The sequence below is a fragment of the Nerophis lumbriciformis genome, linkage group LG18 (assembly GCF_033978685.3).
Source record: "Nerophis lumbriciformis linkage group LG18, RoL_Nlum_v2.1, whole genome shotgun sequence".
Classification (NCBI taxonomy): Eukaryota; Metazoa; Chordata; class Actinopteri; order Syngnathiformes; family Syngnathidae; genus Nerophis; species Nerophis lumbriciformis.
In genome coordinates this window covers 28,863,325-28,881,861 of record NC_084565.2, presented here as the reverse complement: position 1 = coordinate 28,881,861, position 18,537 = coordinate 28,863,325, and the positions used below count along the sequence as shown (strand labels likewise).

The 18,537-nt window shown below is 38.7% G+C and overlaps 1 protein-coding gene across 1 annotated transcript in view; it reads right to left on the bottom strand.

The window, feature by feature from the left end:
- sema6bb (sema domain, transmembrane domain (TM), and cytoplasmic domain, (semaphorin) 6Bb) overlaps positions 1-18,537 on the bottom strand; it is a 484,419-nt gene that overhangs the window by 309,170 nt on the left and 156,712 nt on the right. Inside the window, exon 3 of the mRNA XM_061977961.1 lies at positions 14,719-14,834. Coding sequence (XP_061833945.1) covers positions 14,719-14,795 — 77 coding nt within the window. The 5' untranslated portion in view covers positions 14,796-14,834. The remainder of the gene's footprint in view (positions 1-14,718; positions 14,835-18,537) is intronic.

Below are 18,537 nucleotides of genomic sequence, written 5' to 3'. Positions count from 1 at the left end.
TTTTGAAGTCCACAGCTTTTCGAAGCAGGGTTTAAAGCATGATACTACATAATACTGATAAAGCATGTTTGTAAAAATTGTGTTCGTCGAGCAAGTAGCAAGCTTCTATTTTGGTTAGTAAAAACCCCAAAAGCCTCAAAATCGGCCCAAAAACCCCACTGTTTCTTTCCTTTTGTTCCCCCATTGATCACATGTTGTTGTTGCTACAGGGAGCGCTTGGAGAGGCCATTAAACAATGTGTTCTGCAAGCAGCAAAAATCATTGGCAACCTTTTTTATCCCCACAGCCTTATTTGTGATGTTTGGGGACAAAGTGTGGATACAGTTTACAAGGCAAGGCCATTCGCTTCGATGAAGGCATCCGTTGAGACGGGTCTAAAAGCGCACAGCGTTGAAGCACTTTGTTGTTATGTCACCTTGCAGCATTAACATAAAGACAGTATTGTCATTCAACAGGACAACATAAAAAAGCAAGTATCGTTTTATCTCCAAGTGTCTGGTAAATGTACCCTGAGCTAAGGTAGAGTAAAGTCGACTAAGAAAAGCTTTGATCCTCACCATCATTGTGTATACTGTATAATAACAACACATGAATACATACAGTCGTGGTCAAAAGTTTACATACAGGAACACAATGCCTACTGTCAAGCATGGTGGTGGTAGTATTATGATCCGGGGCTGTTTTGCTGCCAATGGAACTGGTGCTTTACAGAGAGTAAATGGGACAATTAAAAAGGAGCATTACCTCCAAATTCTTCAGGACAACCTAAAATCATCAGGTTGGGTCTTGGGCGCAGTTGGGTGTTCCAACAGGACAATGACCCCAAACACACGTCAAAAGTGGTAAAGGAATGGCTAAATCAGGCTAGAATTAAGGTTTTAGAATGGCCTTCCCAAAGTTCTGACTTAAACCCCATTCAGAACATGTGGACAATGCTGGAGAAACAAGTCCGTGTCAAAACACCAACAAATTTAGCTGAACTGCAAAACATTTTGGACACACCTTCTAATTCAATGTGTTTTCTTTATTTTCATGACTATTTACATTGTAGATTGTCACTGAAGGCATCAAAACTATGAATGAACACGTGGGAAAAAAAGGTGAAATAACTGAAAACATGTTCTGTATTCTAGTTTCTTCAAAATAGCCACCCTTTGCTCCGATTACTGTTTTACACACTCTTGGCATTCTCTCGATGAGCTTCAAGATGTCGTCACCTGAAATGATTTTCACTTCACAGGTGTGCTTGAAGCTCATCGAGAGAATGCCAAGGGTGTGCAAAGCAGTAATCAGAGCAAAGGGTGGCTATTTTGAAGAAACTAGAATATAAAACATGTTGTCAGTTATTTCACCTTTTTTTTTGTTAAGTACATAACTCCACATATAGTTTTCTCCCCTCGGCCATCAGGCACATGAACAATAACAAGATCTGATAGCTCAGTTACAGCTCTTTTTATTACCTAGTCTGTGTTATATGTGTTTTATGTTGCACGATTGCATCAAGAAAAATTCCTAGTTTGTGAACCCGTTCTCAAACAATGGCAATAAAAACTATTCTGATATGTTCATTCACAGTTTTGATGCCTTCAGTGACAATCTACAATGTAAATAGTCATGAAAATAAACAAAACGCATTGAATTAGAAGGTGTGTCCAAACTTTTGGCCTGTACTGTACGTCCCAGGACACATGAGGACTTTAAGTATGACCAATGTATGATCCTGTAATTACTTGGTATCGTATCGATACCCAAATTTATGGTATCATACAAAACTAATTTAAAGCATCCAAACAACAGAAGAATAAGTGATTATTACATTTTAACAGAAGTGTAGATAGAACATGTTTAAACAGAAAGTAAGCAGATATTAACAGGAAATGAACAAGTCGATTAATAATCCATTTTCTACCGCTTGTCCTTAATAATTTTGACTAAATAATAGAATAGAAAATGACACAATATGTTACTGCATATGTCAGCAGCTAAATTAGGAGCCTTTGTTTGTTTACTTACTACTAAAAGAGAAGTTGTCTAGTATGTTCACTATTTTATTTAAGCCCAAACTTGTTCTTTGATTGCAATAAGAAAAATATGTTTAATGTACCAAGGCGACACTGAGCCAGCTGGTCACATGGCACCGCACGAAGGGTAAATCACGAACCAAAATAACTATACCGTGGGAAGTATGACGAAACTGAAAAACGACTTGATAAATCCTCAATCCATCCATCAATGTTTTCACCGCTTGTCTCTCGATGTCACGGAAGGCTGGAGCCAGCTGCACTCAGCGTCACAACCTCATCACAAGATACTTGAAGCCAGCCAAGCCAAACAAGGTATTTACATTGTTATAAGTCCCATTGTTAATGAACTTTTCTGAGAAACAGCATTTTCCAAACAGATATACATGTCCACTGAGGAGGACACTGCTTCTGCGAAGGTAAAAGTTGATCATTATTGTTTTACACTGGATGTTCACATGGTCACTTTAAAGATACTTAACTGTAAGGTTGTTTTAATATTTGTTTGAAACAGTGGAGGTTCCTGCACTATTCTTTGCACTTAAAAATACACGTTTGTAGTAATAAATACCATTAGAAAATTTCAGCATTATGTTTGTGTGTTTATCCACTTCATTTTACATACTATAAGATTTTTTTATAACTTTTATTTTCTGTCTGTTTAAAATATACCACAATAATATCTTAATACCATGATAATATCATACCGTGATTTTCTTTTATATATCGTTACATCCTGACAAAATACAGCAAATTCCGGACTATATTCCTATGTTTTGAATACTTAGGCTTGTAAAACGGTGTGGCTAATTTATGAAAGACAAGCAACCACACTGATAAGGTGTGTTATTGTTTGCGCTATGGCACCGTCTTATGGACGAGTTTACTCACTGCAGGTGCTGCAGTGTCCTTCCATTTAGTCCTTTCAACCGGAATAAAAAAATATTTTTCAGTCTTCTAGCCAGCCATAGCGTTTCTACTCGTATGAATTCTCCATTAATCACTCCAAGCAACGTTTGTAAATTTTACAAAATAACTAAAACAATTCATACTTATTAAATTGTCCCATGTGTTATAGCTGTAGTTGTGTTTTCATGCATAATTGTATGTGCTATTATAATGTAATGAAGCTGGCGTCGTTAGCATTAGCAAATATGCTAACACGTTCACGAGTGTCTGTGTTAGTATTATTATCTTACAATGGCATTTTTTTGTATTGTTTCAGTTTCACAAATTCCTCAGTAAATTCACCAAAATGTCACCGTGGAATTATTGAGTCTGTTTAGCTGATTGCAGCTGGTGGGACCATGACGAGGCCTTCGTTTTTGTTTGAGCAGCCATTTTACTGCCCTGTTACAGGCACCATTTGGAAACAATTAAGGTATGTAAATAAACTTTTACAAAATATTTCTGTGTAAATAACTCATTTTGCAATGTATATATATATCTGCGGTTTATAGTCCGATGCGGCTCATAAATGGAATATTATTTTTCCCCGTAAAATTTAGTGGGTGCGGCTCATATACCTGTGCGCTCTATAGTCCGGAAAATACTGTACTGGCCAGCGTGCTTGCAGGAGCAAAGGACACCGCCTCTGTCTATGGTGCTGAGGACGAGCGCCATCGGATAGGGGCGGGGCATGTGCTGACGGCGAGACACAGCTGGCAGATGATTAGATTTCACAGGTGGTGCGTGTTAATCTAATCATCTGTTGTCTTTAACAGTAAGCGGCCGAGAGCAGGAGGAGGATAGGATACGGAGGTGGCTGAAAAGTCACGTCCTGCTGGAGAGAAATCTGTGAGAAATTCTATGGACATTAAAACATTGTTAAAAACTGCAAGCTTGGCTCCTGTGCCGTGTATAATACTGGAATGGATAGGAAGCGACTTCCACAATCTAATTTGTATGTGTAATAATAGATCATAAAATTAAATGGAAATTGCATGTACGAATATACCACATAAAGTGGCAAGAAATATTTATATAATGAATAAAGCAAAATACTTATTATACCGAAAAACACTTCATACTCTTTACTGCTCGCTAATGTTACCATATCAAAGTTATTGTGTAGAAATATGTTCAAAAAACTACAAAAGTACACTTCATTCGCTAACTGGGTTACAAAAGAGGTCAGTTGGAATAATACATAACGTTGGATATAGAGAACATACACACACTTTTATTTAATCAAAACATATCGAAATTCAATGACTTGGTGCATTTGCAAACGGCTAAAATGATGTACAAAGTAAACTATAACCTGCTACCCAAAAATGTAAAACAATTCTTCTCAACCAAAGAGGATGAATATAACCTTAGAGAAAAATGGAACTTAAAACATTTGCATGCACGTACAACACTTAAGACCTTTAGCATATCCGTATGTAGAATTAAATTATGGAATGGATTAAGCAAAGAAGTCAATGTACAAATCAGATCCACTTTAAGAGGCTGTTCAAACTATAAGTGTTTAAGTCTTCACATCTTTGGAACTCTTTACCACCAGACCTTCGTAACTTAGATTCAATATCCCTCTTCAAATCAAGACTCAAAACATACTTATTCCTGACTGCTTATTCATTGTAATCATCTTTTCTTCTCTATCTTTGTTGTTGTTGTTGTTGTTGTTTTTTTATCAAACTTGATTTTATTGTTTTGATTTTGTACGGTGTCCTTGAGTGCCCGGAAAGGCGCCTTATGAATAAAATGTATTATTATTATTATTATTAAGTACAAAGAAAACTATGATAAATGTCTTCAATTTATTGAAAATAAGATATTTATCTCATTAACTGACCTAACTATTTACCAAGATAACTGTTTTATTTAGAAAATATTGATGTAGACCATGTTACAAATTGAGAACACAAAGTGAAAATTTGTGTTAATACAGTAATTGATAAGAAGTGGAAAAGGGGTAGGATTAAAAAATAAGCTTTGCTTCTTCCTTCTCCTTTTTTGGACATGTTGTAAAGAGAAATTAAAACCATGTGATGCATCATATTGAAACTGTATGAAAGCTAAAAAAAAAAAAAAAAAACTTCAACCAACCAACCAAGTCGCCCAAAAATGTCACTACCCTCATCAAGGATACAGATGGTATTCGTGGCAGACGGGTGCGCCCATTAGAGGCACCATTAAGCACTTCCTGTTGTATAATCTCATGTACATCGACCAAGGAGCTCCTGTATACCGTTAACATGTTTTAGCATGTTATGTAAATATGGTCCATGCCTGGAATCAGATTTGATCGTTCAACAGTACCAGTTTAGATTTATTGCACACTTGGCTTGAACTTCAAGACGACTACTACTAGCTACTAGGGTTGTACGGTATACCAGTATTAATATAGTACCACGATACTAAATGAATCATTTTCGGTACTATACCGCCTCTAAAAAGTACCGGTCTGTACTTGTTAGGAGAACGGATGCATTTAGGTTTGAAAACTATCGATAAAGATGAAGTTATAACACTGAAACGCCCACCGGAAGAGGTGCTTTAAGACCTGGCTAAAGTCCATCCTCGATCTGCAGTGTTTTAGCTACTTCTAAATCACTAATCCTTGTCTCCATGGCGACAAAGTAAGTTTCTTACAAGTATCATCCCTGCAGGACGAGGAATAGCTAAACATGCTTCACTACACACCGTAGCTCACCGCCGTCACAATGTAAACAAACGCCATGGGTGGAGCTACACCTGACATCCACTGTAATGATACCAAGTACACGAGCATATTTAGTCGATACTACTATGATTACATCTATATTTTTCATCGTCACAAAATCTTTTGTCCTTTTTTTAAATATACATTATGTTTATAAACTCCGGAAATATGTCCCTGGACACATGAGGACTTTGAATATGACCAATGTATGATCCTGTAACGACTTGGTATCGGATTGATACCTAAATTTGTGGTATCATCCAAAACTAATGTAAAGTATCCAACAACAGAAGAATAAGTGATTATTACATTTTAATAAACGTGTAGATAGAAAAAGTTAAAAGAGAAATTAGGCAGATATTGCTTAGATAAAAACCTGCTCAGTGGCCTAGTGGTTAGAGTGTCCGCCCTGAGATCGGTAGGTCGTGAGTTCAAACCCCGGCCGAGTCACACCAAAGACTATAAGAATGGGACCCATTACCTCCCTGCTTGGCACTCAGCATCAAGGGTTGGTATTGGGCAGGGGTCGGCAACCCAAAATGTTGAAAGAGCCATATTGGACCAAAAATACAAAAACAAATCTGTCTGGAGCCGCAAAAAATTAAAAGCCATATTACATACAGATAGTGTGTCATGGAATTAAGAGGACTTAAAGGAAACTAAATGACCTCAAATATAGCTACAAATGAGGCATAATGATGCAATATGTACATATAGCTAGCCTAAATAGCATGTTAGCATCAATTAGCTTGCAATATATCTGATTAGCACTCCACACAAGTCAATAACATCAACAAAACTCACCTTTAATGCACAACCTTAAAAGTTTGGTTGACAAAATGAGACGGAAAATGAAGTGGCATAAAACACGTCCTAGAAAGTCGGAGAAAGTTATACATGTAAACAAACTACGTTGAGTTCAAGGACCGCCAAAATTAGTAGGACAAAACGGCGCTCGCCAAATACTCGAATCAGTGAAGCATGTTTAATATAAACAGTGTGCTTTGTAACAATTAGGGAGGTTTGTGTCATGTTTGTCCTCCTACAGAAACCATATTAAAACAAAAATAGATTTTATTTCCCCTCATCTTTTTCCTTTTTTCATACATTTTTTGAAAAAGCTCCAGAGAGCCACTAAGGCGGCGCTAAAGAGCCGCATGCGGCTCTAGAGCCGTGGGTTGCCGACCCCTGGTATTGGGGGTTAAATCACCAAAATGATCCCAGAGCGCGGCCACCGCTGCTGCTCACTGCTCCCCTCACCCCCCAGGGGGTGGAACAAGGGGATGGCTCAAATGCAGAGAATAATTTCACCACACTTAGTGTGTGTGTGACTATTAGTGGTACTCTAACTTTATTAACAGTAAATGAACAAGTAGATTAATAATTCATTTTCTACCGCTTGTCCTTAATAATTTTGACTAAATAATAGAATGGAAAATGACACAATATGTTACTGCATATGTCAGCAGACTAAATTAGGAGCCTTTGTTTGTTTACTTACTACTAAAAGACAAGTTGTCTTGTATGTTCACTACTTTATTTAAAAACAAACTTGCAATACGAAATATATGTTTAATGTACCATAAGATAACGCCAGTAATGCAACTTTTTGTGGTCCCTTTTATTCACAAAAGTATCAAAAAGTACGATACCAAAAATATTGGTATCGGGACAACACTACTATCTACTACTACCTATTATCATACTAGCTACTAATACTAGTACTATTACGAGTACTACGGGGTGACATGTCCGAGACCAAACCACAAGCCCATAAGTTCCAAGGCAGTTGGTGTGGTTTGTCTGCAGGCGTGTAATCCTTGGCTGGCAGCAGCTTGGCCTTCAGCTCAAAGGCGGATGTTGCTGTGCTGTCCAATTTCAACCGCAGCAGTACGAGCACCAATGAAATAATAAACAGTTCAGAAAGGAGACACAAAGTGGTGATTGTGCATGAGGGGCAAATTAGGTAATTCCCTACCAGATTCAGCAGATAGTGCTTAAGGGAGTTTTTTTAGTAGTAACATTTGGAGCAATTACCTAGGTCAGGGGTCGACAACCCAAAACGCTGGAAGAGCCATATTGGACCAAAAATACAAAAAACAAATCTGTGTGGAGCCGCAAAAAATGAAAAATGTATACAAGTCTTATAATGAAGGCAACACATGATGTAAGTGTCTATATTAGCGATAATAGCCTACTATCAAAATGACTATGCGTCGTATAACTATTCTATAGTATATCCATGTAATTGTCCTTAAGGAAGATATTATGTGATTTGGAAAAAAAAAAAGTTTGCTGAGATATGAGCATACTTGCCAACCCTCCCGATTTTTCCGGGAGACTCCCGAATTTCAGTGCCCCTCCCGAAAATCTCCCGGGGCAACCATTCTCCCGAATTTCTCCCGATTTTCACCCGGACAACAATATTAAGGGCGTGCCGTGATGGCACTGCCTTTAGCGTCCTCTACAACCTGTCGACGTGTCCGCTTTTTCACCATACCAACAGCGTGCCGGCCCAGTCACATGTTGTATGCAGCTTCTGCATATGACTGCAAGATATACTTGATCAACAGCCATACAGGTCACACTGAGGGTGGCCGTATAAACAACTTTAACACGGTTACAAATATGCGCCACACTGTGAACCCACACCAAACAAGAATGACAAACACATTTCGGGAGAACATCCGCACCGTAACACAACATAAACACAACAGAACAAATACCCAGAATCCCTTGCATCCCTAACTCTTCCGGGCAACAATATACACCCCCGCTACCACCAACCCACCTCCCCAATCTCCCGAATTCGAAGGTCTCAAGGTTGGCAAGTATGGATATGAGGACCGTATGAATGAGTGTGTATGGGACACCTCGGTCTCCATAGACGCATCCGCTCATCCATGCAGACTGGACACTGGCCGAGAGTTAGTGGGCGGTCAAGGGTGGAATCGGATATGTATCGGTTGCTTTGTTGGGTCCGCTCCTGTCTTAGGCCATGCACCCCCCACCCCAGCAGACGATGGTGTGGAACCCCGCAGAGGCCACCACAGTGTATATTTTTTTGTTGTTGTTGTCTTTGTTTCACTTTTGTAGCTGTATGTAGAAATGGCTGGTTGCATCAGCTCTGCTCTTTTAATGTATTTATTGTCCTTTGTGTTCTTTGATGTTTCCCTCTTGCACACATGCTTATGTGTGCTATGGGTATGAGGGTTTTTTTATTCATTGGCCTCAATCTGGACCAGGCTTACACTGAATTTTTTTTCTCACCCACCCCCCTCCCGAGCGTTTACCTGTTTCTCACCTTTTTGTAAGGGGCGCCGAAAATTGGCAAACCCGTCAGCGATCCTGTTCTGTCTCCCTGTAATGTTTGTCTGCTCTTGAATGAGATTGTGCTGAAAATCTTGATTTCCCCTCGGGGATTATTAAAGTATTTCTGATTCTGATTCTGTATACTAGACTTTTGTGCCCCACTGTACTGCAGTGATGTAAAAAGAGGAAGAAGGCGCAGTAAAATCAGGGATGTGCGTGGGTATCATAATGATGGTGGATGGCGACTGATGGCGAGGCTTCCCCACCTTTTTGATGATGCCACATAAAAAGTTCACACTCCAACGCACACACTCGTCTTTCATACCGCCCACATCCAAAACCATCCGACAACTTCAATACAAAGAGGCTGTAATCTCAATGTAGTCCTTTCCGTCTATATTTTTTATTTTACCTTACTCATCTGCAACGCCATCTCTTAACGGGTCTCTATTGATCGCAATATTTCCTCTTTATCTCTAATCAAAAGGCTGGGAAACTCTGTTGTTTAATTTATGAGGCGCTACGAGTGGGCCCACTAGCTGGCTCGCCCCGCAGAAGCAGCTCTTATTCATAATTAATAAACTACAGCTAATTATCGGAGCGGTTGCCTCACATCATCATGGTCGCCCTACATAAGGGAGGGAGGAGAAAGATTTGACTATATAGTAGTAGGGCTGCAACAACTAATCGATTAAATCGATTATAAAAATAGTTGGCGATTAATTTAGTCATCGATTCGTTGGATTTATGCAATGCGCATGCGCAGAGGCTACTTTTTAATTTTATTTTTTTTATAAACCTTTATTTATAAACTACAATATTTACAAACAGCTGAGAGACAATAATCAAAATAAGTATGGTGCCAGTATGCTGTTTTTTTCCAATAAAATACTGGAAAGGATAGAAATGTAGTTTGTCTCTTTTATCCAATTATTAATCGATTAATCGAAGTAATAATCGACAGATTAATCGATTATCAAATTAGTTGTTAGTTGCAGCCCTATATAGTAGCCTTGTATTCCCCCCCCACATGCTTATTAGCAAGTTATAATAAAAAAACGTAACATGGTAACACTTGTTCAGCTCAAAATGTCAGAAAAGGCACAGGAAAAATTAGAGCTTATTCAATTCTACCCCTTATGGATGTCTTAGCAGTTACTAATAGTTTGTTCATAGCCTGTGTTGAAACGGCACCATTTTACAAGAGAAATACAATTTCATAATAATTAGGACAATGAATTGAAAATAAAACAAAAGAAAGAAAAATAAACGATGAATAAACAAATAAGAATACCGTATTTTTCGGACTATAAGTCGCAGTTTTTTTCATAGTGCGACTTATATATGCTTTTTTCCTTCTTTATTATGCATTTTCGGCAGGTGCGACTTATACTCTGGTGCGACTTATACTCCGAAAAATACGGTAGATCCGATTTGATCTGGGTGCGAAATATCAACAGTTTTATTTTTATTTTCATCATCAGCAACTTCCACAAGCTGACAGACAAAACAGTATCAAGATGCAGTGCCAGTTTTCAGAAATTTGAGAGATAACTAGAAAAAGCAATTTCGGTTGAAGTTGTGTGTGAATTAGTGTTGTCCCGATACCAATATTTTGGTACCGGTACCAAAAGTATTTTGATACTTTTCGGTACTTTTCTAAATAAAGGGGACCACAAAAAATTGCATTATTGGCTTTATTTTAACAAAATATCTTAGGGTACATTAAACATATGTTTCTTATTGCAAGTTTGTCCTGAAATAAAATAGTGAACATACAAGACAACTTGTCTTTTAGTAGTAAGTAAACAAACAAAGGCTCCTAATTTAGTCTGCTGACATATTGTGTCATTTTTCATTCTATTATTTTGTCAAAATTATTAAGGACAAGTGGTAGAAAATGAATTATTAACCTACTTGTTCATTTACTGTTAATATTTGCTTACTTTCTCTAGTTTTGGATGATATCACAAATTTGGGTATCAATCGGATACCAAGTCGTTACAGGATCATATATAGTACCGAATATGAGTCATTAGTATCGCGGTACTATACTAATAACCCTAGTGTGAATGCTGACGAAGTCAAAGCAGAACTAAAATGCTGATAGTTAGCACGCTAGCCAGATAGCATCAGATAACAAAAAGTCCAACCCCTAAGTGTATACGTGCAAAATGAGCTACAAAAGTTAGCATGAAACGTTAGCATGAGTCAAGTACCAAAAGATATGAGGTGTCACGCTTGGGCCGCATTTTACTGCGCGGCTCGTTCTCCCAAGGTGCAGCAGGAACTCCAGAGGCAAGGTGCAGGTAAGGAAATGTATTTATTCCTCATAAAACATTCAAAATACCAAAAGACAAGATACAAAACAAAAGAGACACGTGCCGATCGCACGGGGAGCTAAGGCAAACTTTAGCACAGGAATTGTGAGCAAGGAAGTAAGGAATCATCAAGCGTAACTGTTGCGTAAAGTAAACAAGACAGCCAGACAGTGTGTGGCGAAAAACAATATATATAAGTAGCTCTCTGATTAGTGCCCGGGAGCAGGTGAGCGTCCCGAACACTATTAACTGCAACATGTAAGTGGAAGAAAAAAACCATAACATTATGATTTGTACATATTCAGAATGTGCTTGTTCTATTTTTAAACAAAGACAACAATCTGAAGTGGTCTTTATTTGTAAGTTATCATGCTGGGATTTTACCATTCCGGCCCACTTGGGAGTAGATTTTTCTCCATGTGGCCCCCCGATCTAAAATGAGTTTGACACCGCTGTTGTGGATCGTTCTGCATTGACTTTGCAGATGCTGTTGATTGCAAATGACGTTATTGTCTAGTTGTAACCATGCTTCATATTATAGATTATATTATGAGTACTGTAGAAGAAAGTTTTCTGCAGGCATCCAAGTGAGACTGTACTGTACCAACTTTAGTAACCGTTATGAGAGTATTATGGGATATAAAATATCCTTCTTTTTTAAATTTGATATTCACTAGTTATATAAGACAGCTTTCCTCCCATGTATTGATTAATATTATGACATAATCATACTGGGGCCTATTCATTATATCGAAAAAATGTGCACATGGAAAGATTTAGAGGCTTTAATTGGGAGTGTGTAAATCAATAATGCAAATGGAAACAATGATGCACGAAACGCAAACTCGTTTAATTGATCTCATGTGTTTTTTTTGTTTTGCATCAACAGATGCGTTCATTTATGGTTGTTCAAATAGAGCACTTTGGCTGCACACCATCAAATGCAGTTAGATTCCTTTAGTCTTTAAAGGACACTCATTTCAAGGATTATTCATACAGGCTAAAACGATGCGATAAAATTTGTAAAAAAAATAATAGTTTATTTTCCCTGAGAGTTCTCACTAATTGCCAAGCAACAAGTGGCCAGGTTGTGAAACCAGTACAACGAGGCCCTTGTAAAGCACCATATATAGAGTACCACTGGGCATTATTGTTGATGATACTTTACTGTATATGTTGCCCATTTTTGCAGAATACTTTCTTCAGTAAGACACAATCACCAGTTAATATTAACAGCACTTCACTTTTCCACATTGTTATTTTACAACCTTATACCAAAATCGAATTGAAAAAAATTGTCCTCAAAATTCTACACACAATAACCCATAATGACAAAGAAAAAGTTTTTTAGTTTTTTTTAAATTAACATTTTGCAAATTCATCCATCCATTAATTTTTTTCCCCGCTTGGAGCCTATCCCAGCTGCATTCGGGTGGAAGGCGGCGTACACCTTGAACAAGTAGCTGCCTCATCACAGGGCCAACACAGATAGACAGACAACATTCACACTCACATTCACACACTAGGGCCAATTTAGTGTTGCCAATCAGCCTTTCCCCAGGTGCATGTCTTTGGAGGACGGAGGAAGCTGGAGTACCCGAGAGAACCCATTGCAATTTCATTACAAATGAAAAAATACATTATCACATGTACATTAGTAATCAGACCCTTTGCTCAATACTTTGTTGATACATCTTTTGCAGCAATTACAGCCAGGATGTCTCCGCTTTTTATGGGGCCTTTTTATTAGAAACATTTAGTCAATAACTCTCACCATAAATACAGAGTACAATTTAAAGTGAATACATGTGATGTTATCTGCGCATCTCACTTCCTTTTGTATTCCTGACCAAACAACATGCATTTAAAGTTTCTACATACAAGACGATTGTAGGTCTATGTTTAGGGACTTTGTTTAAAAAAAAAAATGCACCACTAGACTAAAGAACAGTTTGTTACAAAAATAAATTAAATTCACACAATAATCAAAAATATAATCGATAGATTAATTGATCCAGAAATAACGTTAAACACATTTACAAGTGTCTGTGTCAGTATTATTAACTTACAATGACATTGTTTTTGTATTGTTGTCACCGTAGAGTTGTTCAGACTGTTTAGCTGATTGGAGAGCTAGCTTTCACAGCTAGTGGGTCTATGACGGGGACCTCTGTTTTGTTTGATCAGCCGTTTTACTGCCGTGTTACAGGCCCCGTTTAAAAATAATTAAGGTATGTAAATAAACATTTACAAAGTGTTTCTGTGTAAATAACTAATTTCACAACATGTATATCTGCGGCTAATAGCTGGTGCGGCTGATATATGGAACATTTCTTTTTTCTTCTGAAATTTAGTGGGTGCTGCTTATATACTGATGCGTTCTAGAGTAGTGTATATTTTATGAAGGGTTTGTTGCACCTTAAAAAGTGTTAATACAGTAAGTTTTGTACTTATTACGCACTACTTGTTTGATTGTAACATGCATCTTAGTTGTTCACTACCAATTTATTTTTTATTTTTTTCTCTCCTTCCCTCATTCACACAAAAGGGTTGTTTCTTTCTGTTATTAATATTATGGTTCCTACAATATAGAACAATACAGTCTGCAAGGGATACAGTCCGTGAAGCACACATGATTATGTGTGCTGCTGGTCCACTAACATTTTCATTAATTACTATTTTATATGTAATTGTTTTTATATTGTTTTACTTTCTTTTTTATTCAAGAAAATGTTTTTTATTTATTTATCTTTTTTTATTTTATTTTTTTAAAAGGGACCCTATCTTCACCAGACCAGGTTGTCAATGAAATTAGATTGTTTAAAGGGTTCTTAAAACGAGGTCCAGTCCAGATTATGTCCAGGTCGGGCTCAGCAACACACACCTTCATTTATGTACACTGAAAATTAGGGAACACAACAACAGATTGCATATAATCTATAAACAAAATTAGATTTTCAAAATAAGCATTTTATGTTTTTTGGCATCATTATCGGTTTCAACCATATAACTTTCTAAAGTTAAAAAATACAGAATAAAAACTAAAACTACCAAATTTGGAGCTGTGGAAATCACCATGTAAAATCGCTAATGCTAATCAGTAGCATGTCAATAACAAAGCCGATGTATATTAGAATGTGAGTGCATATTTTGGAAAAGTGGATCCTTATTTTACTTATGTTGGAGCGTTTTTGAATCGATTATTTCGTTGGCATTGGAAATTGCAACATCACTTAGAGGTAGTTTCCCTGAGTCCGCTCTCAGTGCTGCTGGAGTGATCGCCAAGTGCCGAAGTGCAAAGAGGGCGTGGCGTCACGCGCAACCCAATTACCGAAACTTGGAAGGACCATGGGAATGCCAAAAAGACAAAGAAAGTATCGGATTCGGTACTCACCCAAGTGAAGAGTTGAGGGGACACTTTGAGGGGAAAGCGACAGGTGGTCTAACTGCCTGACGATGAGGGATGGGCATCGAAACCTGGCTCCATAATAGCACACAGTGCAGCAGCAACTGAACCAAAAAAAGAAGAAATTATTGATACCTTATTTGGATGCTGAATCAATTCAGACTCAGCCACATGCAACAAATGTAGTTAAGTAAGTAATGTAGCGTTCCAACAAAAGCACACAGAGTTGGATGCTCTTTTTAAAATATTGCCAATCTTAACATGAGAACAGTTAGCGAGGAGCCACACCAATAACAACACAGCACTTCCTTATTATTCACCAATGACAGTTACGGCGAACGAGGTTGCATTCAGGAACACCCGAAATCTTGCATTACTTATCTATGAATGTTCTCATTCATCCAGGTCATTGTAATCGCAGGGCATTCAATCGATCGCAATTGGACTTCTTGGTTTGTCTTAGAAGACAGTTCATGCTCATAGATTTTGGTTGGTCAGATCTAGTCTAGTCTAAATATTCATACTCCAAAACCAGGAGGTCGTGCCTGGGCAAGGATGGTTTTGCTCTATCGGCATGACGTTAAAGTGCATCAGGCAGTGGAGGCTCCTCTATGGGGTCTTGGGGCACTAGGAGGTTAACCCCTTTACTACTGTTACCCCAGTTGGCCCTTGGCAAAGGCCTAGTACCTGACTGCCCCCTAGCCAGGGATACGGTGAAGACCTCAACGGCGGAGCAGGCAGAAGACGGTAGATTTAAGAACTACCACAACGGCTGCAATGGCGGAAGAAGGCTGCAGCAGAAAAGGGTCCCAAGTTGTCTTGGACTCCATGCCACTGGACCCTGACCCGTTTCCGTCAAAGATCGTGTGGTGACTGTCTGTCCACCAGTCTCCACACGTTAAACAAAGTCACGCACAGGCATCCTCCATAAAGGGATACACCCCTACCAGGAGGATCGTCATACCCGTTCGAGTGACCGCCGATGATGATAGTGAGAAAATCAACTGTTTTGATTCAAACAAGCAATCTTACTGTCAAAGCCAACGACAGTCGTTGAAGTGTATTTTCCTCTCGTTAGCATTGAGTTATTGTGTAGCAGAACGATCGCTACCAGTCCAAAATAGTCGAAATCCCCCACGTTAGCATTGCACTCAGTTGTAAACAAATGGCATTATGGTCGCCTTCTGTGAGCAGAATGTTACAAAAACTCATGTTTTTGTTGGAGGCTAAATTGCAGAGTCTTTTAGGAATGGTTGAAAGGACAGTGTTGTATGTGGGGGACAGGTGGTGTCGCAGAACCGCCTCCTCTGTTTAGGGATGGTTTTTCAACCTTGACATAAGTGGCTTCCCTCACTCCTCTTTCGAACAATTCATCCTCCCTGTCCAGAATCTGTACAAGTTTTGTTCTCAAAGGAGTGCTGTTTCTCCCTGAGGGGCAGGTAGACAGCTGAGTCTTGGAGCCTGAAGAGTTTGTCCGTCTATGCGTCGGCTTAGTGGTTTTGTTTCCCCAATATATGAAATCAGTGCATTCATCATTACACTGGATAGCATACACCAGATTGTTTTTGTGGGTGTGGGGTGTCCGGTCTTTAGGATGCACTAGTCTCTGTCTCAGGGTGTTGCCTGGTTTGAAGTGTGCTGGGAAGTTGTCTCGGTTAAATATTCTTCTGAGTTTCTCAGATAGACCTGATACATATGGAATGACAATATTTTTGCTTCTGTCACATGTTTCCTCCTCAACCACTTTGTTCTTGTTATTTCTAGAATTGGATGCACTTTTCACAAACGACCAGCTGAGGTAACCACAGGCTTTGAGGGCTTCCCTAAATGCCTTTGCTCTTCCTCTTTGGCCTATGGGCTGGTCGGAACATTATCAGCTCTGTGTTGTAGAGTTCTGATAACACCCAGTTTGTGTTCCAAGTAGGTGGTGTAGGTAAAAAATTAGGTATTGGTCGGTATGTGTGGGTTTTGAGCAAACCCCGACTTAGAGGCCCCTGTTTTCTCCAATGTAGACATCACAGTTCAAAAAAGGCAATGTACTGTCTTTGACATCCTCCTGTGTGAACTTGATGTTTTTGTTCACTGAGTTAATGTGCTTGGTGAAGGCTTGCACTTGTTGGTTTCTAATTTTCACCCATGTGTCATCCACATATCTGTACCAATGACTTGGGGCTATTCTCTTAAAAGAGCTCAGAGCTCTCTTTTCCATGTCCTCCATGTAAAGATTTCTTACTATGTGTTAAGGCAAAGTTCCAGAAAAAGGCAAATCTGTTCTGGGTTTAGTGTGGATCTATTCTGTAAGGTGTGATCCCCTAGTAGACGTTGCCTCACTGTCCCTACTGCATCCTGGGTTGGAATACAGGTGAACAGGGAGGTGATGTTCATACTTGCCAACCCTCCCGGATTTTCCGGGAGACTCCCGAAATTCAGCGCCTCTCCCGAAAACCTCCCGGGACAAATTTTCTCCCGAAAATCTCCCAAAATTCAGGCGGACCTGAGTGACGTGTCGACAGCCTGTTTTCACGTCCGCTTTCCCACGATATAAACAGCGTGCCTGCCCAATCACGTTATAACTGTAGAATGATCGAGGGTGAGTTCTTGGTTTCTTATGTGGGTTTATTGTTAGGCAGTTTCATTAACGTCCTCCTAGCACGGTAACAACACACAACAACAGCAGTCACGTTTTCGTCTACCGTAAAGCAGTTCGTCTGCCGTAAACAGCAATGTTATGACACTCTTAAACAGGACAATACTGCCATCTACTGTGCATGCATATGTGACAATAACATCTACGGCTTTTAGAGAGTGCAGTGCACAACTGCGCACACAACAAGGAGACAAAGCAGAATGCATCATCAGAGAGGGTGTTCAGCATGGTTAGAAAAATAGTGACAGAGAATAGAACAAGGATGGACAATTCAACCCTTAACTCAACAATGAGTAGATGAGTGTTATATGTGTGTATATGTGTAAATAAATGAACACTGAAATTCAAGTATTTCTCTTATATATATATATATAGATAGATAGATAGATAGATAGATAGATAGATAGATAGATAGATATAAAATAAATATATATATATATATATATATATATATATAGCTAGAATTCACTGAAAGTCAAGTATTTCTTATATATAAATATATATATATATATATATATATATATATATATATATATATATATATGAATATATGAAATACTTGACTTGGTGAATTCTAGTTGTAAATATACTCCTCCCCTCTTAACCACGCCCCGAAATCGGAGTTCTCAAGGTTGGCAAGTATGGTGATGTTGAATGAAACTAGTTTAATTTTTGTCCAGTTTTAGATCTCTGATCTTCGCTAGAAAGTCAATTGAGTTGTGGACATGATGTGGAATTTTGCCAATCAGAGGTGTTAAGATGTTGGCCACATACTTAGCAATATTGTATATCCCAGAGTTAATGCTGCTGACAATGGGTCTGAGGGGAGCCCAGTCTTTGTGTATTTTTGGAGGGCCATAAATACCAGGGATGGTTTCTTGTGGGTATAATCGGTACTACAATGCCCGGTTGATGGCTTCTGACTTTTGTAGAGCTTGTAAGTAGTCTATGATTCTTCTCTTGTACCTAATTGTGGGGTCCCTTTTGAGTATTTCATGTGTGTTTGGTAGTCAGTTGTGTTGAGAATTACTGTGCATCTCCCCTTATCAGCTGGCAAGATTGTGATGTTTTCATCCTCACCCAGTGATGTTACCGCTTTCCACACCTCCAAGGAGAGGTTTAGGGGTAGGGGCTTGGCATTAGAAAGAGCTGCTGTCACT